This window comes from Coregonus clupeaformis, chromosome 10 (genome assembly GCF_020615455.1).
Source record: "Coregonus clupeaformis isolate EN_2021a chromosome 10, ASM2061545v1, whole genome shotgun sequence".
In the NCBI taxonomy this organism is placed as follows: Eukaryota; Metazoa; Chordata; class Actinopteri; order Salmoniformes; family Salmonidae; genus Coregonus; species Coregonus clupeaformis.
The window spans coordinates 41,649,619-41,670,492 of NC_059201.1; the positions used below are offsets into that span (position 1 = coordinate 41,649,619).

General features: G+C 41.4%; 2 protein-coding genes across 7 annotated transcripts; one reads left to right on the top strand and one right to left on the bottom strand.

Annotated features, from left to right (window-relative positions):
• Window positions 1-11,767, top strand: LOC121575113 (TBC1 domain family member 20). Of its 3 annotated transcripts, none has more exons than XM_041887968.2 (8): window positions 1-421; window positions 1,132-1,317; window positions 3,250-3,330; window positions 6,172-6,358; window positions 6,706-6,834; window positions 6,961-7,102; window positions 7,336-7,520; window positions 10,089-11,767. In XM_041887968.2, the coding sequence occupies exons 1-8, from the start codon at window positions 364-366 to the stop codon at window positions 10,354-10,356; spliced, it is 1,236 nt and encodes a 411-aa protein (XP_041743902.1). In that variant the 5' UTR covers window positions 1-363; the 3' UTR covers window positions 10,357-11,767. The 3 variants fall into 3 exon arrangements, with proteins under 3 accessions (XP_041743902.1, XP_041743904.1, XP_041743903.1); XM_041887970.2 differs by having other exon boundaries at window positions 1,136-1,317; XM_041887969.2 differs by having other exon boundaries at window positions 2-421; window positions 6,733-6,834.
• A 196-nt stretch (window positions 11,768-11,963) lies between these two features.
• On the bottom strand, window positions 11,964-20,848 carry rbck1 (RanBP-type and C3HC4-type zinc finger containing 1). 4 transcript variants are annotated; one of them, XM_041887962.1, is made up of 13 exons: window positions 20,764-20,848; window positions 20,083-20,130; window positions 19,726-19,870; window positions 19,006-19,102; window positions 18,675-18,873; window positions 18,377-18,483; window positions 18,099-18,272; window positions 17,733-17,893; window positions 16,124-16,235; window positions 15,650-15,829; window positions 15,433-15,531; window positions 14,959-15,102; window positions 11,964-13,241 (listed from the first exon to the last, which is right to left on the bottom strand). In XM_041887962.1, exons 2-13 carry the CDS (start codon window positions 20,120-20,122, stop codon window positions 13,161-13,163), a joined length of 1,539 nt encoding a protein of 512 aa, XP_041743896.1. In that variant the 5' UTR covers window positions 20,123-20,130; window positions 20,764-20,848; the 3' UTR covers window positions 11,964-13,160. The 4 variants fall into 4 exon arrangements, with proteins under 4 accessions (XP_041743896.1, XP_041743899.1, XP_041743898.1 ...); XM_041887965.1 differs by lacking the exon at window positions 20,764-20,848 and adding an exon at window positions 20,683-20,714; XM_041887964.2 differs by lacking the exon at window positions 20,764-20,848 and adding an exon at window positions 20,491-20,623.
• Between the last annotated feature and the right edge of the window lie 26 nt (window positions 20,849-20,874).

Below are 20,874 nucleotides of genomic sequence, written 5' to 3' on the forward strand. Positions count from 1 at the left end.
CCCGATGACATGTTTCTACGCATGAGCCTTGCTAGCCAAGCAGTTTTAGCCTATCTTCGTACTGTACGGTCTTTGATAAAAATTAATTGTCGGGCAAAAGCGAAACGTAGCCTAGGTTTAGTTATCTCTCTAAATTATTATGTTGATTATGTGAGTAATAAAATGTTTGAAATTGGCAATACTTTGCGATAAAATAACCAATAGCTGAATGACGTCGATAACTGATCTATTTAGCTAGCTAGGCTAGCTTGGTATTGGGAACATTTGTAATGTAACGTTACAGCTAATCAATTTGTTGGAGAAAGAAAATGATAATCTATCCAGTAAATCTACGATGATTGTAGCGATTGTAGCGTGGAAACCATGAAAAGATCTAGAAGTGTTGGTGCGTCTTCACCTTTGAATGGGATTGGAAAACAAGGTATTCTAACGACATGGACATTCATTGTTTTTCTGTTTTTTCTTTAGCTAGCTAGTTAATGTTAACTAGCTGTTAGCTAGTTACCCAATTAGTCGAGAGGATGTAACGTATCTGTCTGGCTATCTAACTAGTTGTCATGACCCATGTTTGCAATCTTGTGTTAACTACATTAGCTAGCTAACGTTTACGTTAACAGCTGGAAAATCGAAATACATTTACGTTAGCTAGCTAGCTAACGTTAGCGAACAACACACCATTGACTGGTAGTAAGGTTACCCAGGCATTGATTTGACATGGTCTCCTTAAATCTTTAACCAAAACACCGGGACAGTACTAGGAACGTATAAGAGAACGGAGTTGTGCGTTCCTCACGGCACATACATAATACAGGATTCCTTAAAAGACATAGCGAAATTAACTGTAATAAATATTTAATCATCCTGAAAGCACACAATTATTCCCAGTTTGTGTGGCATAGTGACATCACTATCCAGCAAAGGCACAGTGCAGGGGGACTGTCAAAAGGTCTTGAATTGGATGTACCCCAATGCTGGAAGTGGGGCCTAAGTGAAAAAGTTTGGGAACCCCTGGTCTGATGGATACTTTGCCTGTCCGCTTCCGAGTTTATCTATCTCAGAAGGATGTTCTGGCTAATGACCACTGTGCTGCTGTGAGTTGAGACCTCACCTGAACCGTTGTCATGTGGACAGATAGGGACTCCCGGAGGAAGAGGAAGTTGGCGGAGATCTCTCAGGCCCTGAACGTGACGCCGGTTGATGTGGCAGTGCTGAGGAGGATGGCCATCAGCGAGGGGGGGCTGCTCACTGATGAGATCCGCTGTAAAGTGTGGCCATGGCTGCTCAACGTGCCCACCAACATCCTGCCTGAGAAACCAGGTGAGCTGCATGGGCACTGCCACTGACAGACAGACGAGGGATGCTACAAAGGGTAATAGGCCTATATTAAGCGTAGGGGCATGTATTGGATCTATTTTTAAGGGGAAGGGGGATTTAGGGTTTGGCAGGGGTCTGAGCTTAATTGACAGCAGATTTTGTCACTTGAGTTAGCCTACTATTTGCTGAACCTGATAGTTTCATCAATTACAGTGGAGTCCACATCCCCACTGCAATTGCCTATACAGTTGAAGTCGGAAGTTTACATACACTTAGGTTGGGGTCATTAAAACTAGTTTTTCAACCACTCCACAAATGTCTTGTTAACAAACTATAGTTTTGGCAAGTCGGTTAGGACATCTACTTTGTGCATGACATAAGTAATTTTTCCAACAATTGTTTACAGACAGATTATTTCACTTATAATTCACTGTATCACAATTCCAGTGGGTCAGAAGTTTACATACACTAAGTTGACTGTGCCTTTAAACAGCTTGGAAATTCCAGAAAATGACGTCATGGCTTTAGAAGCTTCTGATAGGCTAATTGACATAATTTGAGGCAATTGGAGGTGTACCTGTGGATGTATTTCAAGGCCTACCTTCAAACTCAGTGCCTCTTTGCTTGACATCATGGGAAGATCAAAAGAAATCAGCCAAGACCTCAGACATTTTTTTGTAGACCTCCACAAGTCTTGTTCATCCTTGGGAGACATTTCCAAACGCCTGAAGGTAACACGTTCATCTGTACAAACAATAGTACGTAAGTATAAACACCATGGGACCACGCAGCCGTCATACCGCTCAGGAAGGAGACGCGTTCTGTCTCCTAGAGATGAACGTACTTTGGTGCGAAAAGTGCAAATCAATCCCAGAACAACAGCAAAGGACCTTGTGAAGATGCTGGAGGAAACGGGGACAAAAGTATCTATATCCACAGTAAAACGAGTCCTATATTGACATAACCTGAAAGGCCGCTCAGCAAGGAAGAAGCCACTGCTCCAAAACCGCCATAAAAAAGCCAGACTACGGTTTGCAACTGCACATAGGGACAAAGATCGTACTTTTTGGAGAAATGTCCTCTGGTCTGATGAAACAAAAATAGAACTGTTTGGCCATAATGACCATCGTTATGTTTGGAGGAAACTGGGGGACGCTTGCAAGCCGAAGAACGCCATCCCAACCGTGAAGCACCGGGGTGGCAGCATCATGCTGTGGGGGTGCTTTGCTGCAGGAGGGACTGGTGCACTTCACAAAATAGATGGCATCATGAGGAAGGAAAATGATGTGGATATATTGAAGCTACATCTCAAGACATCAGTCAGGAAGTTAAAGCTTGGTCACAAATGGGTCAATGACCCCAAGCATACTTCCAAAGTTGTGGCAAAATGGCTTAAGGACAACAAAGTCAAGTTATTGGAGAGGCCATCACAAAGCCCTGACCTCAATCCTATAGAACATTTGTGGGCAGAACTGAAAAAGCGTGTGCGAGCAAGGAGGCCTACAAACCTGAGTCAGTTACACCAGCTCTGTCAGGAGGAATGGGCCAAAATTCACCCAACTTATTGTGGGAAGCTTGTGGAAGGCTACCCGAAACGTTTGACCCAAGTTAAACAATTTAAAGGCAATGCTACCAAATATTAATTGAGTGTATGTAAACTTCTGACCCACTGGGAATGTGATGAAAGAAATAAAAGCTGAAATAAATAATTCTCTACTATTATTCTGACATTTCACATTCTTAAAATAGAGTGGTGATCCTAACTGACCTAAGACAGGGAATATTTACTAGGATTAAATGTCAGGAATTGTGAAAAACTGAGTTTAAACGTATTTGGCTAAGGTGTATGTAAATGTCCGACTTCAACTGTATATCTTGCATGCCCCCAACAACAGTTGATGGTTAAATGTGTGACCTGATCTCTCTCTTCTCCAGAGGAAGTAGAGCGGGAGAATAATAAGGACTATAACCAGGTGCTGTTGGATGTCCAGCGTTCCCTTCGAAGATTCCCTCCTGGTGAGTGACACTGGTCTTAGAATAGCATTAAATCATGTGAGGCAGTGGCGTGTTTTGTCATCATTGTCTGTTCTGCCGGTGTCCCACTTGAATTTGACTTGTGTGATGTAGGCCTACAGACTACGCAACCCTGTCAATTTGTATTTGTTTCTTTTGGAGAGTGTCCTAGATGTCTGTATGTTACTACTTTATTTATTAAAGCAGCAGAAAGTCCCAAAATGGAGAAAGCATGAACTGATTACTGGGTGCTTTGGAATTCATTGGAATTCTGCCATGCTTGTGTTTCTCTGGCCAAGAATTCAGGACAACATTTATGCATGCGAAAGTTTGGTCATTTTGTCAGGAAGGGTGTGACCGTCTTCTTTTCCAGTTGTATACTACAGAACCCTAATTTGGGAACTGCCTGCATAACTCGGCCCAGCGTCGTCCGGGTTTGGCCGGTGTAGGCCGTCATTGTAAATAAGAATTTGTTCTTAACTGACTTGCCTAGTTAAATAAAGGTTAAATAAATAAATCAGTGCATAAGATACACAAAGGCCAAGTTATACTTTTATTTTATTTTTTTCATTTAGCAGGCTCTCTTATCCAGAGCGACCTAACTAGAGAAAAGCTATACATGCTTTTCTCTAGTTAGGATTTGGCCATAATGAGGAAATCAGCTGTGCCTTTTGACTTGTGACTAGGGCTGTTGCGGTGACCGTATTACTGCCACACCGGCGGTCACGAGTCATGAAGGCAGTCAAATTCCACGTGACCGTTTAGTCACGGTAGTTAGGCTTCTCCAAGCTCTGATTCTGCTCATGGTCATTAGTAGCCTACCAAACTTGCTAACTGCCTGGTACTCAGCACTCTATTGTCCTTCTAATCACTCTGACATCAATGCAAATGTAATCGAAAATCTAATCAAACACTTTGTGAGAGCTCATGTTGCGAAACATTTCTATAGGATATGCAATTGCGTGAGAAAACAGAGTGATGGCCTCTACTAAAAAGAGGATCCCATCAGCTTTCTATAGACTAGGCCTGCTATATTTATTTCTCACCTTTCCTAATATTAAGCACATTGCTGTTCTTTACAACAGCAGAATAGCCTACTTGGCTGGCATGAAAATGAATCAGAGGGAAAGGGTCCTCCATGTGCTATTTAAGTGCATAGATGACATGTATTTTTTCCGCTGCTCTTGTTTCAAGACAGGTGTATGATAATGGTCCATTCTAAATCAAAACAAATTTCACACATATTTAGTATACTGTATGTAAAGACAAGATTAAATCAAGAATATTTTGATGGGTGACAATATTAGCCTATCACTTGTGAATTATATATTATCACTTGTGAATGATGCCCAGCATAAAATAGCCTTTTTTTTGCGACTTTTTCGAATCATAGTCACACACCTCATGTAGCCTAGCCCATAGGCCTATATGTTTTGATAAGGTTTGTATCACAACTAAAGTGGCCAAATAACTTCTTAAAATTAAGCACATTAATCCGCTTTACAAGGGGTTTAGAGCCTAACTGGCATACATAAGCAGCGGATGAGGATGAAGTTTGGGGAAGATAATTTTCACCATAAAAATGCACCTTTATAAAAGCATTACATACATAATCGCATTTGCGGTCACTTTTGATAATGGTGTTTTCCCGCTAATGGAACATTCTCACTTATAGATTACTGCCATGTGCGCATTGCTGCGCTTATAATGTGAAGAAATAGCCGAATAGTTTATCAACATTTTAAGCTAAACGTTCTAATTTGTTGTGTCAGCCACATTGTGTAAAAAATGTTTTTTTGATGCTAGTGGTTGTATTGATTTGTGATCTATTGCATCCCACAACTGTCCCAGACTATGTTTGGAATATTTATTTCTAGAATAGAATAGGTCAACTTTTGTACTATGGGGGATAGTAGATTGACATAGGTTAATGCTTTTGCTGTTCGTTAGGCCTACTCATCTTGTTGGCTGACGAAAAGTAAATGTGGACAGTTCTTCCAATATCTTCAATATGCACCTCAGAATTGGATAAGAAGGTGCGCAGTTGCGTCCCGATGTGTCTGTCTTCACTTGTAGCCTGTGAGAAAGACCCGATCACGTGATGGAGAGAGCGCAGCACTCAGGGAGAAGGGCACAACAAAGGCATGTGAAATTCGAGGCATTATCAAGTGCTTGTCAAATTGTGAATGAGAGACTAATGAAGTGTGTACAGCCTGCGCAAAAACAAAGCAGAGCTCATGCCTTTCAAGGGACTTTTTTCAAATCATCATTAGTCGCATCATGCAGCCTTAAAATGTATAAAAAATCAAAACAGCCCAACGTTTGTAGAACAACTAAAGTTACATTAATAACTCTAAATTAAGCATATAAGAGTACCTATTTCGTTATTAACCGCTCAACACAGAATAGCCGCATGTGCGTACTCCCTCAAATCGTTTTGAGAAAATATTTCTATTTTATTCAGCTTTGTTCAATTGTATTCTTCATACTATAATATAAAATAATGCCACGGAATTCTAAGCAAATCTTGGATCAGGACCTAACATAAGGACAACTCAAGAGTATGCTATTCTGTTCTTCTGATATAGACTACATTTTCTTCATATCATGCTTCTTTAGACCTGTCTAAAATAATGGATTTATTAGTAGATATTCCAAAGGTCTGTATCAGTGGTTTGTAGGCTATGTGTGGAAGGCAATAGATGCTAAATGTGTTTGTTAATTAACGGTCAATTACCGTGAGACCGACAGTTATTTGCTTGACAAACAGCAGCTGACGAAATTTCGTGACCGCCACAGCCCTACTTGTGACCTTTTGCCCTTTTGACCCCTATCCCTGTGTAGGCATGCCAGACGAGCAGCGTGAGGGCCTCCAGGAGGAGCTGATTGACATCATCCTGCGTGTGCTGGGAAGGAACACCCAGCTGCACTACTACCAGGGCTACCATGACATCGTGGTCACCTTCCTGCTGGTGCTGGGCGAGCGGCTTGCTACCGCTCTAGTAGAGAAACTCTCCACACACCACCTCAGGTGGGTCTCTGTCTCTCTGGGTGCTCCCCTCCCATAGGAGCTTGGCTTTCAAAGGGGTTTTAAGTAGAAGGGAAGCCATGTAGAAAAGAGAACGTAGCCCGTTACAATACAATAGTAGCACCTCCTGTTAGTTTGAGTATTTTATAGTGTGTGCAGGTTTAAATAACTGTGTAAACTGCACACGGTTGACCAGATGAGTCATCTTATACAGTTGCTGGTGGAGACGAGGCAAGTCTCGAAGCATTTCATTTGAATTACATACACAGTGCTACTTTCTATTTTTATGATTGACAGACTGTCATGATGATTATCTGATCCTGGTTCAGTTTGTCATGTGTTCAGTTCAGTTTGTCTCTCCTGTTCCTTTACTGCAGGGACTTTATGGACCCAACCATGGACAACACTAAACACATACTTAACTATCTGATGCCAATCATCGAGAGGGTCAACCCAGAGGTGCATGACTTCATGCAGCAGTAAGCATATTTTCACTTGTTCTGTTAGTACAATCAGTAATTCCTTCAAATAACTAATGAGCACAACTAATATAGCTATAATACAAATAATCACTAAATGGGTGTCCCTACGTTTTGTGTCCTCAGGGCGGAGGTGGGCACCATCTTTGCCCTTAGCTGGCTCATCACCTGGTTTGGCCACGTCCTGTCAGATTTCCGACACGTCGTACGGTTGTATGACTTCTTCCTGGCCTGCCATCCCCTGATGCCAATCTACTTTGCTGCTGTGGTGAGCGTCCTCTTTTTGGGACTAAAGTGGAGCATTTTTCTAAGTGACTCCAAACATAACCTTCTCTTTTTCCTTTTGTCTTCGGACAATGGCTTCGAAGTTGCCGCTGAGGAGTTTGCTAACATTTTATTGAATTCAATAGATGTTGTTAACTGGTTGTTGTACTGTGTGTTGTACTGTGTGTGTGTGTGTGTGTGTGTGCTCGCACGCCGTTTGGTCGGTGTCTGTTCCAGATTGTGCAGTACCGGGAGGATGAGGTGTTGGACTGTGAGTGTGACATGGCGTCGGTACACCACCTCCTGTCTCAGATCCCCCAGGATCTGCCCTACGAGACGCTCATCAGCCGTGCAGGAGACCTCTTTGTCCAGTTCCCCCCCTCCGAGCTGGCCAGGGAGGCTGCCCAGCAGTACAGTCAACAGTAAGACTGCCTGCCTCTTCTCTCGCTTGTCTCTTTTTGTCACGTAATCTCTCCCATTGATTTTCTCTTTCGCCAGCCCCCATAGATCTCTCTATCTTCTTCTATATCTCCTTTCTCCAAGCTTCTTTTACTTCTTCTGTCTTTCTTTTGGTCTCTCTCTTTCTCCCTGCTGTTGCGAGTCGAATTCCCTCATTAACACTCTGAGGTGAGATAGATAGATGGTGTGATCTGACAGAATAACCTTCATCTCCCCTGACAGGTGAACTGTGCTCTAATAACCTGACAGCTAATTCTGTCTCCTCCTTCACACTAGCCTGTACCACTGATATTATCATGTACTTATTTCCAGCATATTTAAACAATGACGCAGGAATTTGAACATGTACATGAATTTGAAGATGTATTTCTATAAATAATAGGGCCAATGTGTGACATTGGGATAAACATTTCTAAATGGTTTGAAACTAAAATAAAATGTATTTTTATGCAGTTCCAAATGTGTACTTAGAGGAATAAAAGTGAATATATGTAAATTAACCCATAACTCCACCTATACAACAACAAAGTAGCTCAACACCCTTCAATTGAAGCGGCGGGAAACAAACGAAAGTGGCCACTCTCACAACAACTGATCAAAAATAACATCACAGATAATTATGAGGGAGCAGGAGAATTTATAAATTGGCTACAATAATTACAAGGACTTTTCAACCACCAAATTGAGGAAATGTCTGATTTTTAAGGTAGGCCCATTCCAGTATTTGAATTTCTGAGCTCCAAATCCAAGTTCAAGTAGGCTACTTCAAGCTCCTTATATTGTTTAACATTGCAGGTGTAACATGTAAAAATGTTATTTCATTACCAGATCATATTGTGAATAAGCCCACTAGGCTATGTAATTTGTTGCCATTTATATCCAGAATAATTATTAGGAATAGCGTTGGGTGTTGCGCAATAGTATATCCTACACAATTGCGCACAGTAGACTGTTCAATCCGAGGCATGAAAACATGAACTCGTTACCTTGCTGCTTTCTCTGTTAAATCTAACGAGATCTTGCTGTAAATCAAACTGACAACAACAGATGATCAGCAACAATTCGCTAGGGATATTCGATCCAATGTGGATCCAGGCCCAACTCTCTTCACCGGCGTAACGAATGAGACACAAATATTCTTGACATTCCTTGCGAACACCTTTTTTCCAGTACTTGGGCTGTTTCAAGGAGACACAAAATGTTACATAGTTGCACTGCGGTGTGGTAGGAAGGCCTGAAAATAGGTAAATACTCCAACCACCCAAGCCATAGACTATTCTCTCTGCTTCCGTGCGGCAAGAGGAACCGGTGCATCAAGTCTGACACCAACAGGCTCTTGAACAGCTTCTATCCCCAAGCAATATGACTGATAAATAGCTAACAAAATAGCTACACAGGCTATCTGAGTTAGCCTTGTATCTTTATTGACCTTTTATCTCTATGCACACTCACACACACACACACACACACACACACTCCATCTGCTTACTCACACATAATATGCACATACATTTCTACTGACTCTACCCACACACACACACCCACTCACATACAAGCTGCTGCTACTCTGTTTATCTTATATCCATTTGCCTAGTCACCTTACCCCTATACATATCTACCTCCATCACTCCAGTGTCCCTGCACATTGTAAATATGGTATTGGAACTGACCCTGTATATAGTATGCTTGCTTACTTATTGTGTTCTTCATATTTCTCGTTTATTTTCTAGTATTTCTAGTTATTGATTATTGCATTGTTGGGTTTTGAGTTAGCAAGAAAGCCATTTCACTGTACTTGTGCATGTGACATTAAAACTGAGATCTCTATACAAGAAAAACAGTCCGACAGCTAGATCCAGGATTCTTACAGGGTTCAAGTTCAATGTCTAATTTTAACTGATTAATGCGTAATATATGATATAAAGACAACTTACATTGCCATAAATGCAAGGACAGAAAAGTTATGTTTTATGTCACAGAATTTTGGACAAATCCGTCAAGACACAAACCATGAGAAAGAGTTCAACAGGTTTTAAATCAACTCTTGAATTTAGTTGAATATAGTTATGTTCCCCCCCTTGTATCTTAATATAATGACATGAGAAAAATTGGCAGATCATTATTAATGACTTACCAACAGCTGTAACAAGTTGTCCAGTGTAGGAAATCCTCACGGGTACCCTAGAAAGACACACATACCCCAAGCGAAGGTTCTGTATATTTAGGAAAATACATGTCCTTCCTTCTGATGTTTATGTTCTCCTAAGCTATACCACTAGTATGGGAGACCAATAGACCTAGTTTGTACTAGAACAAGTAACAAGGTTATCCTCAAACAGCCATGTAATCCTCTGCCCTGTCCCAGCAGTAGCTGCCTAGTGTTAATAACATTGTCCTCTGTCTCCTCCTTCACACTAGCCTGTAGGTCTGTTATCATGTACTTATTATCAGCATAATAAGCAATGACACTTTAATTTGAACATGCATGCTGTAGCTGCCTGGTATTAATACCATTGCCATCTGTCTCTCAGGATGGCGGCCTCCACCTTTAAAGACTTTGATCTGACCTCGGAGCAGCAGCGGCCGGACAAGGTGCTGCGGAGGCGGCGGAGGGAGAAGCAGGCGCTGGAGGGAGCTGCTGCAGGTGCTATGGTGGCAACGGCCCAACCAACCGCGGCTCGGCGCTTCGTCCGACTGGCCGTCATGGGGCTCACTGTGGCCCTGGGGGCAGCCGCCCTCACCCTGGTCAACACGGCCCTGGAGTGGGTGCCCAAACTGGACCTGCACCTCTTCCCCTGAGAGAGAGAGAAGGGGCCTTGTAGGTGAGTGAAGGGGGCTGATGGCCATTACAGCAGAAGACATCCACGAGAAGGAGAGAGAATAGAGATCTTTGTGAAGAGAATATGGAGTTCTTTTCCACATTATTATGAAGGACGAGAATGGAACAGAGACTTGATTGTCCACGTTGTTTTTAATTTATATTTGTTAATAAAATAACTGGATGGTGATGAATGTTGTGCTCAGAGATTAAGCGATTTCGGTGATGGCAAGCGACAACTTGTAGCAAATACTTTGTGTTACTAGGTTGAAGAGTTGTCACTGGGGTCGAAACTGCTGCCAATGAAGAGCGTGTGTGAGAGAGTGTGGTTGTGTCCAAAATGTCTCCCTATGTAGTGCACTGTATAGGGAATAGGGTGCCATTTTAGACGGTCTGTGTGTGTCTGTGCGTGTCTGCGATCAGGTTCAGGGGTGAGTTAAATGTCCCTCTGAGCCTCACATGGGCCATGTTGGCACAAGGACAGAGATCCCGCCAGCCCGCCCCTGGCCTGGTCCCCCCCGGCAGATCATCAAGTTGAATCCTCTGCCCTCAACACATCCCTCTTCCTTTCCTTTCATTCTGTACCGAGACCAAATACACAAATGTCTTAGTCCCATCTTTGTATGTTTAGCACTTACTTTTCGAAAGCATCATTATTATTATTATTATTATTATTATTATTGTTAAGTAAGTTATAGGAAATATACTTTTTGTACAAACACACCCATATTCAACATTATATCAAATTAAAATGAAGGAATCCATTTGGGTCTTCTGACCTTATGGATGACAATTTGCATTAGTTATTTTCCACAGCATGTCTAAATTAGGTTAGGTTTCGAATAGGTTAGCTTTGTGATCTGCGACAAAGCACTGATAGCACGCCCAGACATCCCATGAGCCTTGGCCTGAGCCCATGGTTTTATTGCACAATAATGAAGTCCTATTACATTGTTTGCACATCCTGTCCTCACATTTCAACTAAACTCACTATACTCACCAAATGGCCTGGTCGTAGAAATAACAAGGTTTTTGCACATTTCATTTTAAGCAATGTCGCTTGAGCTTATTGACTACAGTTGACATTATTTGAATAATGTGTCGCATTGGACCTACTCAAATTTGTTCAACAGAAATACATAAGTAGAATCATGTGTAGTCGACTCAATTGCGACACACAGATACTCAGCGGTGCCTATTTTGGATATCAAACAATCAATACATCAATATTATTAGCCATGGATGGTTTTCATTGCACTGAAATAGCCTCATTCTGTATCATTGCACTAAATGGTTTTTATCTGCCTTTTATGTTGAATTATGTTATATTTGTCATGAGAACAATACAAAATGTACAAGATCAATGCAAATAAACTGCATAGGTTGAGTGGACATTTGTATCTGTTTAGTTCCCTATGTATTTATTGCTACATTATAGAGTATTTCTTTAAGGTGAATACATTAGTGAGAAAATGAAGGAAACGTTCATAATCACCAGTCTATTTAAGGTTTCTACAATCTTTGCTTACGCTAAGGGCTAAAAATGACTCAAAGCAGCAGACAGACAACACAATAAACCTTCAAGCAGTAAAAGTTAAAAATCCCTTTATTCTGGATCATTCATCAAGAAAAGTTGTGCTCTTTTTCCCCAAAGTAAATAATGCTTTACATTCGCCAAACAAAATAGTAATTGTGCCCTGCAATGGTATCATCCTTCAAAGAAGTAGCTAATGAATGTAGCTAAGACTTGCATTATACTGCACTGTATGCAATGTTAAAACAAGAAATTGGCTACGCTGAACAGATCGGTTTAGTTGTAGTCATCAATGACACAAAAGTATGGATGGCTTCTGCTGAGTGTTGTTAAAACCACTTCCAATAAGGCTGGAGGAGTGGTCAAACCAAACTACAGAAGAATTCTCATTGTTCATTACAGCCTTGGATAACTTAAATCTAACAGAACCAATTAATATATTAACTATCCCTTCATTAGTTGTACATGCTCAGTCCAAAGGAAAGTAAATAGTTATCCCCATTAGAAGGTTACAATATGTATCTGTTTTACAGTATCTCTAGTGTTAATGCTTTTAAGGTCATGACTAGCACCTCATGGAGACCTGTCTCAGTTTACTGCTGATGAGAAGTTAAACAATTAGCCGACATTATGATATTTATTTTCTACATGAAAGACTATATTCAATATTCTTCCAGTGTCCAAGACTCTTGCCATTTAACAAAAACAGAAACATGCATCTCAAAGAAAACAACAAGCATCTTGAATTTATCACAACCTTGTTTTGTTTAAATGGAGTATCCTGTCAGATATAGGTGGTGATACGCCTCTAACATAATATTAAAACATTGTCCTGCATGTATAGAGCAAAATATTGATATAAATCTTCTAACTAGGTAATAAAATGTGTGATATACCAATGTCAATTGAACCATCAATTAAACACTGCCCAGGGATCATTTTTAATTCTCATATCTGGAATCACCCCCAATGGTGTTCAAAGTTTCAACAGAAAAATAATATAAAGTGCCTTTTTGGAAGTAAGACCAGCCAGTGTCTTCACAAAGGACCGAATAACTTAAGATCCATGTGCAGAACTAAAGTTTTTACACAAATCACCCCTTGACATCAGTGCATTCTTTTTTCAAAGTCCAGGTTAGGATTGAACCATTACTGAGGAGTGAAAAATTGTCTCCTGGCCTCACAGGACACAGGAGTGTGTCCCCATATGGACTACCCATCCAGCACCATGTTGAGATGGAGTGGGGCCCCTCAGTGGCAGTTCTGGCAGTTAGGGTGGCAACGCGCCCCATGGACTCGACATCCACAGCCTCCTGAGTTGTCCCCAGAACCCTGCATGGAGGCATCAGATACATATGGGATAATCAACGAGCGGCTATGCGTTCCATGGAAAATAATGAACAATGTGGAAGGTGTGTTCCAAGACGTACTTAGCGGAGTGGAACCTACCTTCAACACAGAGTTGCATTATTTTCCAGAGAACGCATAGAGCCCCGAGTTGATTATCCCTTTTATACCATGGCTATAATTTAACACATTTACTGCTAGAAATGTGTTTATTTAGCAAGTTTACAAGATTGCAACAGTAGTTGCCTTGGTAACCAAACAAACAGACTTGCTAGTTTAGCTAACCAAACCATCAGTCCTAGCTTGCTATTATGAAAATCGAATTCAACAATGCCAATAATGTTTTCAATTATACTTTTGCTTTCAAAAGCAGCTCAAACATAGAACTTGTAAGAATGAACTCTAGCCATTGAATTCTACCGTGCAAATATACTGTGCGTTATTGGGAAATAATGCACGCTCTAGAATGCCCTTCAAGCCAATCAATGAGTATTCAACTATGCCATGGTATAAACTTGGTTAATACACTCAGTTCTACAGGATATTCAAAGCCTTATAGTACTGTAACATGTATTTAACAGCAAAGCAGTACTGGATTGAAGTAGGTGTGTATGTCAGTGAATAATATATACTTAAATTCTATCTGACCTGAGATATCTGAATGCTTTAATAAAGAGTATAGCATTCAAACTGGGCATGGTAAGTTTTTAATATTTTGGTGACCATAGTGATACACAAAAGTTTGTGGACAGCCCTTCAAATTAGTGGTTTCGGCTATTTCAGTCACACCCGTTGCTGAAAGGTGTATAAAATCGAGCACACAGCCATGCAATTTCCATAGACAAACAGGAGAACGCTACCTGCCCGAATGCATAGTGCCAACTGTAAAGTTTGGTGGAGGAGGAATAATGGTCTAGGGCTTTTTTTCATGGTTCGGGCTAGGCCCCTTAGTTCCAGTGAAGGGAAATATTAATGCTACAGCATACAATGACATTCTAGACGATTCTGTGCTTCCAACTTTGTGGAACAGTTTGGGGAAGGCCCTTTCTTATTTCCGCATGACAATGCCCACGTGCACAAAGCGAGGTCCATACAGAAATGGTTTGTCGAGATCGGTGGAAGAACTTGACTGGCCTGCACAGAGCCCTGACCTCAACCCCATCGAACACCTTTGGGATGAATTGGAACGCCGACTGCGAGCCAGGCCTAATCGCCCAACATCAGTGCCCAACCTCACTAATGCTCTTGTGGCTGAATGGAAGCAAGTCCCCGCAGCAATGTTCCAACATCTAGTGGAAAGCCTTCCCAGAAGAGTGGAGGCTGTTATAGCAGCAAAGGGGGGACCAACTCCATATTAATGCCCATGATTTTGGAATGAGATGTTCGACGAGCAGGTATCCACAAACTTTTGGTCATGTAGTGTATGTTTGAAATGGAGCCATAGGGTAGGTCTAATAAGGATAGTCTAGCATGGTGTGGTATTAGAGGGTTCGGAGTAGCTGTAAGAGTACAGTTCGGTGTAACTGAAGAGTAAAGACCAAATCAAACGAAACGCGGACGAGCGTCTACACGCTGGAATTAGAATGCACAGTAGTGAATGACAGAACAGACGGGCCGCGAGCGTCAACATGGTCAAAAGTGTCATGCGCTTCAAATTAGAAAGCAAGTCTATTTTCGTTTGATTTGGCCTGAACTGTCTTACGTTTGGTCCCCAGCGAGCCTGCTTGGTGACCCAGCAGATCTCCGTCTTACACATCAGGCAGCAGATCCAATCACAACCGTCCTTCTTCTGAACTATGACCTTACACTTAGGACAGTGCATGGCCTCCCCGTTCTGCAGTAAGGACTATCGAAGAAAACAACAGGAGCTCCAGGTTAGGTTTACCCATAGATATCACAGTTCAGTAGTGCAATAAGCCAATAGTAGGTTTAATCAAGATTAGGTTTACTCGTAGACTTCACATATGGGTTCGGTAGTGTAATAGGCTGATCATATGTGTAATCTAAACCCATAAGCTTCATATTGCAGTTCAAAACTATAATGGGCCGATAGTATGTTTCCCCCCCCCCAAAAAAACCCTGTCAAATAGCAGTTCAGTAGTGTAGTATGTCATGTTCAATCAAAAACAGTGCTTTATCACTTAAAGGGAAGACTATCTGCTTGTTACCACATTACCTCCAGCATCTGTGTGGTCTGTTTGGCAGCCACGTCGTTCTCAGCTCTGATCCGGAGATCATCTTGATACTCCTTGCAGTTCATATCTTTGTGGATGGCCTTAAAAAGAGGTAGACAAAAAGGTTGTTGGCCAAGCACCTATCATTATCTTCATAATTATTTTTTGCACTCAAGGGGGGGGGACAGAGGAAGAGTAAGAGAGAGAAACTTGACACACCTTGCAGAGGAGGCAGTTGGTCTCTTTGCAGAGCTCACAAATAAACTCATTGACTTCATCCTCAAAGATGCACCAGCCAGCGCAGTCTGGGGTTTTGCAGTGGTAGCTGTTCTCACTCCGCGTCTCAGCAATACTGAGCCTCAGCTCTAGAAACTTCTGGTGCTCCTCCTGAGAGAGAAGCTAAAGAGACAAAAAACAGGACACTGTATAGAGTACAACGGAATGGATTAAATATATGTTATGGTGATGAATATCTTTCACAAAAGCGTCTTTGAAAAGCACTATATAAATGCCATGTATTATTATTATTATTATTATTATAAGCACCCTACATTAATGATACAAGGTAATATCATCACTTGATACAGAGAGCTATAGTGAGATAGCCTGGGTACAGTTCTGTTTTTCCTTTAGCCAACAAAGCAAAAACTGACTGGCTGCCAGGCTAACGGCGAGAGCATCTGCAGGACTCACAGATTTGATCTCCCTGTCCTGCAGCTTTCTATCACAGCTGTAGTCTTCGTCCCCATAAGGGCAGGCCACCTCTGGATCCATGCTGTTCACGATGGTTCCTTTAAGACATTCCCTGTTTAGAGAAAACACGCAAATAAGAAGGCATTTAACCTGTACAATTATTTTATTATTTAGATGGCAGTGCTGGTAGTTTTTTATTTATTATAGATAAAACATTAATGGGAACATCTCTAATATTGATACAAGGTCAGTAAGTATTTAATGTCTATATTATTAATAGCAGTGGAGCGACAGTGATCTACTCCAGATAGTACCAGCCAGGGCTGTGTCTCAATAGTTGTAGCTTTGTTTCCTCGTGCATGAGACAAGTAATGGAAGCCATTTTATAACATTAAGGATTGATCGAAATGTACAGAACGGTTACCTGGAGGGAAATTGCGTAGGGTCATGCTTTTTCAATCTCAGCCAAGGAGAGGATTTAGTATTTTTTCAATCTAATCCAGGGAGGGTTATGTCATTTGTAATTTGCATATTTCTCAGTGTTTTAGAATTAGTTACTTATTAGCCTATATATCAATGTGTGCCCGATGCCACCTCTCATCTCTGATTCACCACTGGGTGTGCAAGATCAAGTGCGCCTATAGGCTATTTAGTGTGGTCTCAATCCCCAATGATCCATAGGCTATGAAGTGCATGCTCGGAGAGGCACAGAGCAAAGTTACATTTCTAAGATAGCTGCTGTGAAAATAAAACTAGGCTGCATTACACACGGCAATGGATATTCCAACCCTGAGCCCCGGCCTGCTCTGCTCTTGCTGATCCAAAATTTTTTTGTGTGCTGCTTAACCAATGGCTGTGCTGTGTAGGCCTATGGTGGTAGTTCAGGAGGAGAGTCAAAGGTTTCTTCTGAAAATATTTGTTTTATTAGGCTTGCGTGCGGACTAGCCTATGTTCTGTTCAGTTGAGGAGAGCGCGAAGATGAGAAGGAGGACCGGAGGTCAACTTTGATAGCTTGCTACTACTATAATTAATTTGATTAAAAACAATGTTTCTTGCCCATGATGTATTTATCACAGTTATTGACCTCAAAATATTCGAGTAGCAGCAGCCGCGTCACAATCAATCGAAATGGACAGCTCATGGTGCTGAAAGTAGGCAAATTCGAGTAGGCATAATTCATTTTAACCGTATTAATTTTATTTAGACTACTAACAAGAGGGCCTTATTTTGGAGCCTATTTCTTCCTATTTAAGAAATAAAGAGGTAGGCCTGCCTACCTGTTTGACAGACGAAATTAGGCTATAGGCTGGTATAGCCATAGATTTGTCGGTCAATTCCTCCACCTACAACCTTCTGGCCTGCAGCCCTGTGCCCTATTAAATTTCCTGCGTTGCCATGTAATGCTTATAGGACGAAGAACAGTTTCTAAACCTGCATATCTAAGGCTCTGGTCTGTCCAGGAAGTGAGGGTAAATGGTAGCCATGTTCTCTGCTATCTACTTTGTTAGAATTATTATTTTGGGTATAGGGGAAGGTCACTTGTTTTTTTTCAAGCGTTCACAGAGGGTTTAGGTAAAATATATTTTGTTGTAGCCAAGATGTGTCATACCTGCAGAAAACATGGAGGCACTCCCGCAGTGTGGCTCCCTCCCCTGGCGGAATGGAGCAGTAGCAAATAGGACAGTCCAGCTCCTCTGTGTTGGGGACGAGGCTGTGGGCGTCTGTTTCCACCAGACTCAGGAAATTCCTCTCCCGCTCTTCCGCCAATGCCTTCCTCGTCCCACAGCAACAGAGGGGTAAAATTAAGGGAACGCTGTCTTTCTCATTTAATAAGGTGGCTACACACATTACAATAGTCATACCAGGACATACCAAGTATATTTTTAGCTATATGTAATGATGACATGATTGTCACGAAAATCTTACACGTGCATATCTCATATCTTGCAACTCATATCTTGTATAAAGCATTCACCTGCTGGTACTGTAGATTGGCCATCTCCTCTAGCTGGAGTCTCTGGACCTCCTGCTCATCAGGCTGGTAAACCTCAGGTACTTTATAATCTTCTGGTCTTTCAGACCCACACATCTCACAGCCCGGTCGCGTTGGCTTGTTAGCATAGGTGCACACAGAGCATGACCATCCCACCTGGTTGTCCCCACACACACACACACACACATTATTGTAGAAACGGGCATGGTTATCGTATATGTATACAATGAGACATTGCACAGTTTGCATTATAATCTTACTTGAAGCTTTGGTGGTGGAGGAGGAGAGGCTGGGTGTTTAGTTTTGGGAGGTGGAGTTGGTCCAGTTGCTCCTCTGGCTAGTAGAGGACTCAATGACTCGATGATACCTACACCATAATGGCAACAAGTCAAAATACAAACATGGCTGTCTAAAATGGGGGAAAACATTTAAAGTTATAGGTTGGTGTAAGTGTGTATGTGTGTGTCACAAGCTGATACGTTGACAACCTGTGCCTTGCTCAGTATACTAGGGTCTTATTGGAAGATTAAACGGTGCTGTATGACGGAGTGTCCTTACTGTCTAGCCGACGGTGCTCCTCCTCCTGGTTCACTTGTTCCCGGCTGAGGTTGGCAGCCTGGGCAGACTTGATGTACAGGTAGGCCTGGTCTCCATTCTTCCTTACCCCATGGCTGTACAGAGTGTTAGAGTCCTGGGCCAGACGCTTCCCGATCACCCAGCTTTGCAGAGATGGATGAAATCCATAGTCAGTATTGATCTGTAGAGAGAAATTCAAGAATGCATGGGGTCTCGGTCGCCACTTTTTTTCACGGCAAATATGTGTATTAAATATAATGAGTAAATATCAGAGCTGTTGGTGAAAATGGCTTGCAACAATTATTTATTTTACCTTTTCTTTAAGATCTGAAATGGTCATGTTGAGTGTTACCAACAAAGTAACAGGAACATAATTTTCTGACTGTGCATCCCCGACTCCCACCTTCAACCTGCAGCAAAGTAACCAATAGAGGTAACTGGGTCTGACTTTCTAAAACAACACAGTTACAAAGGTTTCACTATTCCTTAAAGCTGCAATATGTAACCTTTTGGGCGACCCAACCAAATTCACATAGAAATGGAAGTTATAGATCTGTCATTCTCATTGAAAGCAAGTCTAAGAAGCGGTAGATCTGTTCTATGTGCACTATTTCTATGCTTCCTGTGCTTAAGTTTCTTATTTGCATATTTTACTTTTGGTTTTGTACACCAGCTTCAAACAGCTTAAAATGTAATATTTTTGTTAATGGAAAATATATTTCACAGTGGTTTAGATGGTATAATGATTATCTACACTATACTTGCTTGTTTTGTCACAGAAACTGAAATTAGGCCAAATATTAGAATTTTAGCAACCAGGAAATGGTAGAGCGATTTCTGCATAGTGCATCTTTACATTTTTCAAGATGGTGAGAGATTGTGTAAAGTAAGTAATCCACAATCGCTTGTATCTAATAGCTTGTTACATCGTAATTACATGTTGATTATTCCACTTGCCTTTATTCTGTTATAGGCTAATCCTATGTAATGTAAAGTATGACCCAACAGAATACTACTAAATGATTCCACATACCGAATAGAGTGTTGGGAGTAAGCATTGTGGGAGATCCTGACAGATACTGGTACACACAACTCTGCCAGCTGCTCTGAACACCTCTTGGCTTCCTCTTTGTCACCACAGCTGATGGCCTCACTCAACAACTGGGCTAGCTCCTCCGCTGCAATAGAAAAATGCACAGAACAACACTCAATACTCTATTAAACGTGGTCAAAAAGAGACCAGATATTGTACGTTTAACATTCATATGATGTCATACTATCATTGCTCTTTGGCCCTTTATTGACCTGCCCATTTAGACGTGATCAGGAAATCAGATAGGAGAACCACACAGACGTATGCCTAACTATTATGAAAACTCTTTATTCTTACCCTCTTCTAAGTTGCTTGTGAAGACCTCAGGCGAAGTCATAGTTAGACCTATTTTAAGAAATGACAAGAATCAGAAAGTGATGATACAGAGAAGAATAACACACAGTGAAAAACAACATCATGTGAAATGGAAACGTTCACTTTGACAGCACTCTATCCCATAAGGAAGACGATTACTATTAATATTGTATTGTATGCTAAACGGCATTTGATACTTTACCCATAAGTATACAGAGGCTACGAAAATTGAGAGAGGGAAATGTGCATAGACTGGGTCGCACAGGCTGAAGGTGGTAAGGCGCACGAGCTTCAAGCTGGTAAAACTTCTCAGCTGATCAGCGGGCAGTTACGTAATAGGGCTATCAGGCTTCTTCATACAGTTTCCTCATCTGTTCACAATTAACTTACCTTTCTCTCGCCTCAAAATTGAACGTAATTATAGAACTTGAAACCACTTCTCTTTACGTGTAGCTACTTCATTATCAAGATCAGAAGGCTAGCTAAATGAAAAATGAAACTAAACTTAGCTAGCTATAGTCAGGAAGTACGTTTTTAAAGAATAATTTGCATATTGCAATTTATGACATATCAGTACCGTACATAGATAGTGATGAGAGACTGCCGTTACATAACATCCAGATAGACCAATATGTATTTTAATAATTGTGTGTGTTAACTTACTTATCGTGCAAGTCTACTGTAACCGGACGAAGAGGGGGTGTTATTATAACACGTCATTGCATGTTTATATGGCCCCATTGCGCCCCCTAGAGGCAAAATGCGGTAAAAGAG

Excerpts from the sequence above, each read along its gene's own strand:
- LOC121575113 (XM_041887968.2), top strand. The coding sequence starts at position 364 with ATGAAAAGATCTAGAAGTGTTGGTGCGTCTTCACCTTTGAATGGGATT. Across the intron at positions 1,318-3,249 it reads CATCCTGCCTGAGAAACCAG|AGGAAGTAGAGCGGGAGAAT; the intron begins GTGAGCTGCATG and ends TCTCTTCTCCAG. Across the intron at positions 6,359-6,705 it reads CTCTCCACACACCACCTCAG|TTTGTCTCTCCTGTTCCTTT; the intron begins GTGGGTCTCTGT and ends TGTTCAGTTCAG.
- rbck1 (XM_041887961.2), bottom strand. Across the intron at positions 19,871-20,082 it reads CACAAGCAACTTAGAAGAGG|CGGAGGAGCTAGCCCAGTTG; the intron begins GTAAGAATAAAG and ends TTTCTATTGCAG. Across the intron at positions 16,236-17,732 it reads TGCCTCCATGTTTTCTGCAG|GGAATGTCTTAAAGGAACCA; the intron begins GTATGACACATC and ends TTCTCTAAACAG.